Source organism: Larus michahellis, chromosome 7 (assembly GCF_964199755.1).
Source record: "Larus michahellis chromosome 7, bLarMic1.1, whole genome shotgun sequence".
Taxonomy (NCBI): domain Eukaryota; kingdom Metazoa; phylum Chordata; class Aves; order Charadriiformes; family Laridae; genus Larus; species Larus michahellis.
Window position 1 is genome coordinate 30,255,937 of NC_133902.1, and position 12,295 is coordinate 30,268,231.

Genomic DNA, 12,295 nt, shown 5'->3' on the forward strand with positions numbered 1-12,295 from the left:
TCTGTTCCTAAACTGGGAAGTTTTCATCAAAACCCTTTCAAGTTCTTGACGATGTAGTATTTAGTAATTATTTAAATGATTCCATACTGACTTGTCAGTATTTTTATGCCAATACTTACACAACATATATTACACTGTAATTAAATTTTTAGTCATTAGTCTTAATATTTTTAAATGTTAGGTTGGATTGCACTTTAAACATGAAACTGTATGAACTGTGATAAGGACACCCTCCATCCTCCCCCATTTATTCACACTGTATATTTACTTGAAGTAGAACATTTTTCTACATGCAGAGCATTAACACCAAGGAACTGCTTTTATTTAAATAGCAAGTACGTATGACCCTGAATTCATTTTATCTCTGGCAAAAATGTCACTGGACAGAAAAACTGTATTAGTAAAGAATTCTAGTCTTTCTTACAACTGATGGTTAGTGCTCACTTTACTGGGAAGGTGTGAAAATGTATAAAATCCAGTACATCCTTCTTTCACAACTAAAGGTCTACTTAAAGCTTCAGAGAAAGCTTGAAATAAGTATCATATGTTGTGTGGCTTTTACTTTTGGCTGACTTCTCATAAGGCAATGCTTTGCTCCTTTTTTCTCTGCCCTTTTTTTTTTTGTTTTGTTTTAAAAAAAACACACAGTATGGGAAGAGACTCACTGTAACTATGAAGTGTCAGAGAGCTTGCATCCCCCCAGAAAAAGCAAATCACCATCTCCTCCTTTGTGAAAATAGCAGCCCTGTTGGATAAGACTCCAGCTATTTATGGGACCATCCTGAAATCCTCACTTCGGCTAGACCTTACAAATAGGCTATGTAGTGATCAGCCACAGTTACCATCTACTCAGAATGGTATCTAGGCACACACAACGAAATACAGCATTCTCACTGAAAGACAGGAGCCATCACGTTTTGTTAGTTTTCATAAACTCAGAGGGCTTAAAAGCAGAGTAGTACTTCTACCACAAATTCTATAGCTGATTAGCATAAAAAAGACAGCTAAAAATTGCTCTTACAGGTATAAATAAATTGGCACGTATGAACTGGGCATTCTCTTACAAAGATGAGAATTTGGACTACCTCTAAGAGCCCCTGCTTGGCTGTGTGAGCGGCTACATAAATGGACTGACAACACAGAAGATGGCACAAAGGTGGAAAGCCACTTGCTCAAGTTCCCATTCAGGGTAGAGGGGAAAAATCAAAGAGGCTACAAAGATAGCAAAATAAACATTTTTAAAGCTTTTCTGTATTCAAGATATACTCCAAAATGCACTTCCTTCTACTATGAGTTTTGAAAAACATCGCATGATCACATGATAAAGGAGGTCTTTCGCAGAGGATGCACTTGCATGATGCATTTAAAAAAAAAGTCCTTAAAAATGTTTACTGTTGACATTTTTAAAATATAGGGACAATAAAATTTTAAATTATGTATTGAAACACTTGAAAAATAGCAGGCCGTGAAGACTGCTGGAATTGCAAAAAACTGGATCATTCTCAAGTAAAAATTATCTAATCAATAACCTGAATCTGATCTGGTAAGATATATGAAATTGATGAGCCATTTATAATCTGCCAAATAAAAGTCACGTACAGTGAAGCCTATTTTGAACATTTTCATTGTATTCTCAAACTAATATACACACCCATTTTAACCAGCGGGAGTTCCATTGTCCCTAGCAGTACCTGTACACAAGCGTTTGCCACGCATCCTGTTATGAAAAAATTCAAAAGCATGCAATTAGCCACGGAATTTTACAGTGAGGACAAACATTAACATTAGTCAGATGTCTTTTATCCCCTCCGAACAAGTAAAAAAGTCAATTCACAGCTACATGTGAATTCTACATATAAAAATGTACGTGCTATAAAACAGGCTTTTAAAACAGTTTTAAAAAACATGCATGGAATTTCATTTGCACAGATGAACAAGTGTTTAGTAACCTCATTTTCTGCACGACAATGAACATTTACTAAAATTTCCCACACTCTGTGTGCTTGTTCCAGCTACACAGAGAAGCCTGAAAAAATATTCCAAGCCACCATTAACGTCAGATTGCTCGCATTAGTTCTAGATACAGTAACATCTCAATAACAGCAAGCATGGATCATTGCCTCCTTCACATTTATTAAAGTCCTACAGAATTACTTCTTTAAACTTGTGTTTATTTCCAAGAAATAAACAACCACTTAAGGTAGTTACTAGTAAAACTAATGACCCAAATATCTAGAAAATGAAAGCTGTAAGAACTGAAGACTGCACCCAAACCAACCAAATACGGAATCCACCCCCTTAAATTCCATTAAAGCACCTATTCATTGTCAAGACTACTTGTGTGATGAGGGTTTTGGTTTTGGTTTTTTATTTCTTCCCATTAACCTAGAAGTTTTCCTCCTTCAACTGAACGATGCCAGCTTTCTCACCACCATGTCAGTGCCTCTTCACCTCTACAGTTTTACTGCTTGGAATCAAGAGTCTATTGTTCAGATGTGAATGCCTGTGCTATACCCCAACTCAAGTCAACTAAGTTTCATCATCTCCAATCTCATTCCAAAAAAACACTCGTCTGCATCATGCATCTGCATTTAATACAACACAATTTGAGGACCGAGTATAAGCAGTAAAGTACTTTATTAGAAGTAACACCAGAACTAGTTTAAGAATCCAATATAAACACTTCTGCATCTCATCAGTATCACTAAATTCTTACAGCTATACAAACACATCAATAAACCACCTCTCTCACCCAAAAAAGTGCTGGCTACGTAAGTTATATAACGTAGAAGTTCAAAGATAAATAGTACATTGGGAAAACAGTAAATTCAACATGAAGTTAAAAATATGGAGTGGAAGAATAACTAGCTTGTGAGAAATAGGTCATTTTCACAAGATATAAAAAACTCTTAGCAGCATTTTTCATTTATTTCTAACAGATAATTATGCAATCTATATAAAATTTCTAACCAAGTTCTACATTTGCTTAGTAATGAAACTTTTCTCCAACAACACGCAGTTTTCTATAAATTGTGATTTACATGGATATACAGGTATTTGTGATATTGTTTTTGACAGCTAACTATTTAAGCAGTTGAGTTTTTCTTAATAGATGATGATGTTATTTCATCAGAAGTCCTGGAATTAAGTGAACTACACCAAGTAACCAACAAAAAAGGAAAAAATAAAGCAATACCTGTAGTCTCATGGAACAAAAAAATCTGGAAATCTGGGCAGTTTCCTAGCAAAAACTAAAAGTATGAAATACTTCCCAAGGTAGCAGTGAAATTAAAACAAGGGTGCATGGACACAATGTAAGCATGGTATCAACCTGAGGCAGTGATATAGTATTTCTAAACAAGGCTAGAGTAAAGCCCCCAAGGATTTTAAAATGCAATGTGCTTTCTTCTTTTTTAAAATGAAGGGGAAAGAAAAGCTCTCACATTTCACAGATCAAACCGTGTCTACAACAGGCTAATGCATTATAGAAGACTGCATTTGGTTGCAACGCATGCGATAAGGTCTATTACGCATTTAGAGCTAATCTGATATAGTCTGTCACGTCCAGCTTTTCCCCCCATATCAACCCGTCAATGGATCAGGGAATCCAGTAATCACACAGCCATGTTAGCTCAGTCAGTCACAACATGAAGTGCAAGGGTATTTAAAGCTGCTGCCTTAGGAGGAAAGCCTAGAAGAAATCCTTGGGTGTGCGGGAGTAATCCTGTGCTTCAGTGTCAGCCCTCAAGGATGCTGTGTTGCAGCACACAAGTCTTTCAAAAAGCTCAGCAGGAACACTTGTGCAATAGCCCGAGTGTACAGATACAGCATTCAACCTTCCTGCATTAACACCCACCCTGGAATGGTTTTCCTCCACAGAGCACAAAGACTGTGAAAATTAAACTTCCCATGTAGCCAGCCACAAACCAGTCATTCTTATGGAGAAAAGTCCTCGTTAAAGCAGCAATCACAAGTGACTAACCCACGCCTGAGCCAAACTCCGTGTTAGCTGTAATGGTCTTAGACACAATCTTTCTTCTTCACACAACACAGCTACTTCTCACTCTGTCTGATTCGGAAGAAGCAGAGGTGCTACACTGAAGCGTAATATGCAACCTTCACTTGATATTTATCTCCAGGGCAGAAAATAATTGGATGTCACACCTACTAACTCAATTTCATTCTGCTAATTATTCTTTAGTGATATTTCTTTTTTCTTTTTCTCCCCTCGCCACCGCATTCTGAATAGGATTAATGAAGTCACTGGTGAAATTATTTTGAAGACTATTGATCATATACATACAGTAACTACCCCCTCAATATCTCTTCAGAAAAAAACCAGCATATTAAAAAAACAGATCAAGTTTGATAGATTTACATTGTAGTCTTCAGAGAACAAGATCTAAGACATCTCAGCATATAAATTTTTACTTGAAAAAAGCCTAAGACATGGTTATTCCATTCTTACACCACTGCAAAGAACTAACCAGTGATACAAACAACCACTGAGCATACGTCAATCCAAGAAACCCAGATCTTGTTTCTGCACCATTCACTTCCCCAGCACTGCACAAGCTTCCACATAAGACAGGTTTTTGTTCTTAGTCCTCAGAGTGGTTTTCCAAGAGACTCACAAAGGTTAAACGCCAAAAATCTTTACTGTATTGTTTCTGTTATTTAGAAAGTGTATTTACAGGAAAATATATTTATTGCTAATGTTCTCTGCCAAGTATGTATTGGATTCAAGTTTTGAGAAGAGTATGATTATTTTGTCAGTTAACCTGCTAATCCAACGCCTGAACTAGGAGCAACACACATGGCATAACAAAGAGAAGATAATTTGCTGTTGGTTAGCTTTGATTGTTTTATTTGTTGTTTTTTTTTAAAGGCAAATTTTACAGAGATTCATAACGTAATAAATCTTTGCACAATTCTAAAGACGGTCCAATGCCTAAATGCTATAGAACATTTAACATACACAAGTGCTATTCAATTGATGCAACCTTCAACCCCAGAAGGACTGAAAGGCATAAAAAATAGCAAAATACGCAGCAATATTGTATAAAAACTTGGTGGTTTGAGTATGCAAATTTTCATAAGGAGGGCTGATTCAAGGTACATAAGAAATCAGTCACATGATTTCACAAGTTAGCACACACAAAACAAAACATCCGTGCACATTAGGATAGACAATATCTAGAGATTTGCAATTACTATATGCCATTATCCTTCAGAAGAGTATGACAGTTCAGCGGGATGAAAGGCTTCCAGGTGGCCTCTCCTGGCCACTGGATGTTGGTTTGGGGAGCCTCTTCTGAGCACACTGAGCTGTGGATGAGCTGTGCAGAAGACAGGAGAGGACAGGCAGCTGACACAGAATCTTCCCCGCTTCCCGCTCCCCCTGTGCCCACACAGTCTCCTCTACAGGACAGCCAGAGGCTGAGCCTTCCCAAGGAAAGCAGGGAGAACACACACAAACAGGCCTTGGAGGTGGCATAAAAAAAAAAAAAACCCAAACAACTTTTCTTTGGCACTAGTAGGATTCCAGAGTATTTGGTCTTACCCCAGAAGCCACTAAGGGCTGCTGAACTGAAAACAAACCTAAGAACTGGGCACAATGGAGTGGGGTTTGGGGAACTGCTCTACCAGCCCTCTCCACTTTCTGCCACACTCCATATTTATATTTACTCCTTTTAAGCGCCCTCACTGTTCTAGTTTCTGCCACGCTCCGTATTTATATTCATTCCTTTTAAACACCTTCTCTATCCTAGTTTCTGTTATAATAAAAACACAGCTTTCAAGTCCACAGTTCTGATAGACAGACAGATAGGTTCCCCTTAAAATGGTGGCAGAGGATGAAAAATACTACCTGCAAACGTTGGTCAACTCAACATCCCATCACACATATATAGAGGTTCCAGTTACTAAAACATCGCTATGAGATTAATATATGCATAAGAATTAAGTTTGCCTCCCTCAAGGTTAGTTTAAGGAGGTAACCACTTTATACAAAAGTATTTATGTGAGGTACCCTGGAGACTGTACATCAGACCCACACCAGCTAAAGGGACTGCTTTGTCAGCAGACAGGCCTGTCTCAGTAAGCCAGTGGCATCCTGCCAGAAAAACACCTGCAGACTGTACAACCTGCAATATAAGATACAATACACACAGAGAGAAGAACAGAAAAACAAAAAACAATGAGAGCATTAATTACTTGAACAGCTCAATGACTCACAAGCACGACAACATTTATGCCAAGTTAACACGGGTATTTCTTCCTGCTGGCTAATTCCAACATTTTGATCCTGCCATCAAAACAAGTTTCATTTCTACCCACCGGCTTGCTCCCTGTATCCCAATTGCTCACAGAGGATGGTCTTGCTCAACTCCATTGATCTGGTCCCAGAGTGTGGTGGTTGTGATTTATTTCTTTAAAAACAGCATCACTGCTGAAACGGCTTCTCCTTCACTCAGCTAGAGAAAAATCCATCCTAACACATTTGAGCATCATCTTTATTTCTTATTAGTACATTATGGTACACTCTCCCCTGCATTCCACAGCTCTAGGAACACAGAGAACACCAGGATTACCATACTGCATTTGCTCTGTTCATATAATCTAATAACACATCTCCCCACACTGGCCTGTGCATACATATCATGAAATTGTAAGAGAATCTTTGAATACTCTCGCCCTTCAAATCAGGTTTCCTTCTACTCTTCAAAAAAATTATAAAGCAATTTAAGTCACAAAGGACCAAGTTTAAACTCTCTTCCAAAACATAGGCTAGCATCAACTCAATTATCTCGTTAGCTGTACAAATACTCAATTCCCATTTTCAAACCTGCTATACCTACAGGCCTTAGCTACCCCCTGGCAGTAATGCTCACATTTGATATTTCTTCTTTTTGCCTTCTATGTCAGAGACGCTTACACCTAAGACTGTTTTGCAAATTGAGACAGAATTTTTTTCAGTACCTCATTTACTGGTGTAAAGCAACTCCAATATTGAGAAATAATAAGTATTAGAAATATACTGAAAATAAAACAAAAAAAATCGAAGACATTTTATTTGCTGTTTCAGCAGATTCCACTCTTAAATTGTGAATCCAGTAGAAAGGGCACAGACATAAAGTGTTTTGTATACAATAACTTCAAAAAATATGCAAGTTATATGTTTTTCTTTTAGTGTCGTCTAATAACTCATACAAGTATCCTATAATTCTTAAAAAGTATGGGACAGACCTTGTGAAAACTAATAGTTCATTTATCACATTGTTACTTGAAGTTAAATAACCAGAATTCTAGTTTTACAATCTTTCTTCATCATTTTAGACACCAAAATTATTAGCCGTTGACTCTGGCCAATATTCTTAAAAAATATGGACTCCATAATTTAAGCTAATAACTACTGTTGCTGAGGTTTCTATAGTTACTCACGAAAGGGTCACAGCTCTCTGAAATACATGCAGTCTCTAATAATAAGCTCCACCATAGTACACTGACAACCTTTAATGATTAATTAGGCTAAGACCAATTTCCTGGTAAAGCACAGAATCCCACAACACACTTTTTACCCACTGAAGCAGCAAACAAAACAACTTTAGATTTTTCAGAAGAAAAAAAAAGTGCTTTTAGGTTGTGGCTTTGTGTTCTGGCAGAAGAATCCCAATTCCATGAGCTCCCCAGCTCGCCACAGCCCACAGCAGCAGCCAGCACAGCAGAGTTCCCACCACAGTTCCCATCACCGGGCAGGGTGATGACACTTTGGAGATACCTCCTTATTCTCCCACCTTTCCTCTCCGACTCCTCTCCATGGTGCACTCCTCTCCATGGTGCGTGTGAGTTTGCATTAACCTCCCTGGAAGTTCCCTGAAGGGATGAGAAACAAGAGCAGCACCTGTGCTGCACAGAGCACTTAGCAACAAACTGCTAGACTAGGTAGAAATCAAAGTGCATCAACAGATCAAAGTATGGGACAATATCCGTCAAAAGATCTAACACAATAAAACACAATACAATGGACTTGTACATCTCTGAATTGCTGCTCTCATGTTGGCATTTTGATTTTCTATTTCTTTCTCAAATTTTTACTTTGCTCTTACCTGAACAACACAGGGAATAATATAGAAAGATAATTACCATTAATCACTTCCACTTATTATATGGTGACATTTGCTTGGGAAGAAAATGGAGAAGAGTTGTAGAAAATATTTAAGAAGGCAGAAGTTTAAAAAAATAAATGCTTTCAGGCTAAAAATCCAAAATATCATTTTAAAGCCAAGCAATGTAAGAAGTAGCACTACTTTGAATGTTAATGACAAATTCCGTTATTTTCACCATGCCTTATGTGAGTAAGAGACCACTTTCATCTATAAAACTCCCACTTTCAATCGTATTTGTGACACAACTGAACTTAATTTTGTGTTAACACATGTCACTCTTGGAAAATTAAGCCCCTTGTTTCTCCATGAGCTAAGAACTTCCAGCCCACTTACAGGGCTTCACTCTTACACATGCCAGACTTCTGCCTACATGTGGATCAATCTGACCGCTGAAAATATGTTATAGATATATATACACAGAGAAATACATATTTATTTGAATAGATATACACCGAGACATAGAATGTATTATTATACTTCTATATTATTATATAATAATATATATCTCATATTATTGTCTCTAATGTATGAGATACGCACAGAGCTGCAATACATATTATATCTAATATAATGTATTACATATTATATATCTGTATATAGCTGTATTTATATCTACAGTTACATATTAGCTATAATATGTAGTCATACAATATATATATGTGTGTGTGTTTATAGCTATTTTGTGTATTATATCTAATATAATATCCTGTAAAAGGAATTGCAGCAAGTCTCTATATAAATATAAATAAAACAGGAGTCCTAGAACCCCGTCCCTGGAAGTGTTCAAGGCCAGGCTGGATGAGGCTTTGGGCAACCTGGTCTAGTGGGAGGTGTCCCTGCCCAGGGCAGGGGGTTAGAAATAGACGGTCTTTAAGGTCCCTCCTAACCCGAACCGTTCTATGATTCTATGATTTTTCAGGGGATCTAATTCTTAAGTTGAAAGAGAATGGAGCTAGTTAAAAAGCTGAAAACACAAAACAACTTTTAACCTGTCAATACTACACCAATTTTGAAGCCAACAATAGTTAATTAATTCATTTCTTAAATCCTCTGGGATGAAGAGATAAGTTCGCTTTGCCTATGAATTGCTCTAAATATTAATTTTTGCTTGCCTACTGGGACTAAATCAAACACAGTTATAATGGTTACTGTGGTTACAGCGATGGATCAAGAAAAAACAGAAAAGTTATTTAACCCTCAAAATACAAATGAAAAGCCTGCAGAAAACAGCAAAGCACTACTGTCATTTACACGATAAAGAAAAATACAGATCCACATTTCATGCAATTTCAGAAAAACAAGGTTCATGATCCCAAATCCCCAAGAGGCTGATTTTTTTTTCCCTCAATACTTAAAAAATACAAAGCATTTACACTTTTTTTTTCCAGAACATAGCCATAAATATATTACTATATCTTCTTTACAATCATTATAAAACAAAAAACAACAGAAAAAAAGTATTTTACCAACTACCAAGGGAGGAGAAGAACAATGTCAGGATGGTTACACAGTCTACCTAAAAGGTGAAGGTGGTGCGAGGGGGGACATGGAACGCACAACAGATACTATTTTGCCTTTAGCAAGTTAACATAAAAAGTGTATTAGCACAATTTTCAAGTGAAATTGTATTGAAATTATCACAGAAAAGGTCCATCTGAACAGGTCTGCACTTCACATGGCATTGCTTCCACAAACAGCACTAAGAGATAACAGCAGAAACCCACAGCTGTGAAGAGAGGTATTAAAACAAGAACAACCACACAAAAACCAACCACCTTGAAATAGTATCCTTTCAAATCAAGCAGCCATATTTAGGGGTTCTGTAAGAAATTGCAGTTACGCACTAAGCCACACTTAAGGGTGATACGAGAACAACTCTCCTACCCCAGGGCTGGTTTCCTGGCAGCAATGCTGGCACAATCTTTTCTCCAGCTTCCAAAGAGAGCACATGCCGCACATCACCACCAAGGACACAGATACTCCATAGCTGCTGAAGTGGTGGCAAACCCAACGAAATAAAACAAGGGATGAGGAAAAAAAAAAAAAAAAAAACAACAAACCTCAGAACCTTTTGAAATTAAAGAATTAAAGAAAGAAATCTAGAAAATAGTGCAACTATTTTAATAGCCATTGCAGCAAAGACATGTAACTGAGGTTGGGTTTTCTCATGCATGCAAACACAACTCTTGCTACTCCTTGTGAGTGCTATGGCTGCCCTCATCTGCAAATCCTACCCAATCCTAGCTATTTACTTAACAATAAATCTATTTTACATTCTTTTATTTTTTATCTACTGCAGGTTTTTCCGCCCTTTCTCAACTAAAAATTCACATCTCTATTACAAAGTGGAAAAAATTACGCAGTGCCAGAAATTGTAGAGTAGTTTTTTTTAAAACTAGAATTTTCATGTTTTCTGTGATGTGTTTTTGCTTTCATTAGCATGGTTCAAGAAGTGGAAAATCATCATCCACCGCTTCTCATAACAGATAGTGTTAATGAAATCATCATATTCATTACTTTAGGAAAAAGTTGGAGGATCAAACTTCTAATAGCCATACAACAAGCATTAAATAAATCCAAATACAGACGATCTTGTACATATAACAAGGAATTTTCCTAAAATATTAAAAGCATTTTCTACTGCATTCTTATTTCAAGGATATTAACATAGCAGCCCTTTTTCCCCACTCGCCTGTAGAACGTAAGAGCTTCGGCTAAGACACAGCTGCAGTTTGGCCAGCTTCTCAGACTAACCTTGCGGTTTCCATGTACACATGGAACAAGGCAGTCCAAGGAAGCATAAATATTTCAGTAAATTCCAGGCTTTCTAAATTATATGCATCATCAGTCATCCAAGGCTGGAGCTTCAGACAGTCATCTGCAAACAACCTATCCTCTGATTTCAACAGAGGTTCACCCAGATCCTACCAAAATTCAGCCTTCCCCCTGCATGTAATAATCCAAGCATGTCACCTACTGTCTGCTTGTGTTTTATCATCATAACAGCCTGATGCATCACCAAGCTTAACAAATTCTCAATCTGCTCTCAGAAGTTTACCTGCCTCATTAGTCTTTACATTTTTGTTCTGCAGACTAGCAATGACAAAAAAATATAAGTTATTAAATGCAAGCTATAGAGGCTATGGAATTAGACATCAAGCCCACATTTTTTATTGCATAATTATATTGAGAACACACTACTCTCAGCTCCAGATAGCTCTGATTCGAACATTAACATGCTTGTTCTGAAGATGAGCCTGCCTTCTCTTTTTGTATTGTCTGCAGATGTACATAAAGCAAGTTTTGGATATTGAATTACAATCCAATAAATGATTTCTAGTTTGCTAGTTTGGAGAGAGGAACAGATCCAGAAGTATTTCACAAAGCAATACGGAAACAATTCTCAATTCCAATAACGTTTATCTCAGCACAATCTGTGTCCTGCTGCATTGTTACATCTAAATCATCATCTTTTCCTTCTGCCTAAGCAGCATTTGAAGTTCTAAGAAAAGACTTGGTGTCTTCAAGCTACTTGCAAAGTTCTGGTCACTCTGTGACAGCACTTTCACGCATTTTATACAAAGGAAAGGACAATATGTAAATCACTTGAGATAAATGGTCTTTTTGCTCCTGAGTTCATTATTTACTGTGTATGTAAATGATGCCTAAGGAACACAATAATAAGTTCACACTGCAGTAATATCTAGTATTCCTACATAACAGACATCATCCACAAAACTCACCAGCCTGGTGAAATACCGTTAACCAGCTTATCTCCCAGAAGGGCAGAGAGATGTATTCATTTCAGACCAGATATTTTACAGACACTGAACTATTTCTTTCATTATTAGTTTTTCTGCTGCCTCGGGACAACTGTCAAGAGTTCTTTCCACCTCTCGCTGCTTCTTCTAGAAGTAAATACAACCTTTCAGTGCTTGTATTTTCAACAGAAATGGGAGTCTGTAAAAAAATGGGAAAATATAAAAGGAGAGCATCACTGCTGTCATTTTGAAGCAGCCCAGCAGCGAAAGGGGTAGAGAAGATGAGACTACATGCAATATGGCTTTCTGGTCCATTACTAGTGTAAGAAATTCACTGCATTACACTAGGCAAAACAAATCACCCCC

At 37.3% G+C, this 12,295-nt stretch overlaps 1 protein-coding gene across 6 annotated transcripts in view; it reads right to left on the reverse strand.

Annotated features, from left to right (window-relative positions):
* The window catches only part of PARD3B (par-3 family cell polarity regulator beta), a 425,873-nt gene that overhangs the window by 355,592 nt on the left and 57,986 nt on the right, over positions 1–12,295 (reverse strand). The window contains exon 1 of one of the 6 annotated variants that reach the window (XM_074593645.1): positions 10,053–10,268. The exons of the other annotated variants lie outside the window; for them this stretch is intronic. Coding sequence (XP_074449746.1) covers positions 10,053–10,127 — 75 coding nt within the window. The 5' untranslated portion in view covers positions 10,128–10,268. Of the gene's footprint in view, positions 1–10,052; positions 10,269–12,295 lie in introns of those variants that run through there. 6 annotated transcript variants of the gene reach the window in all.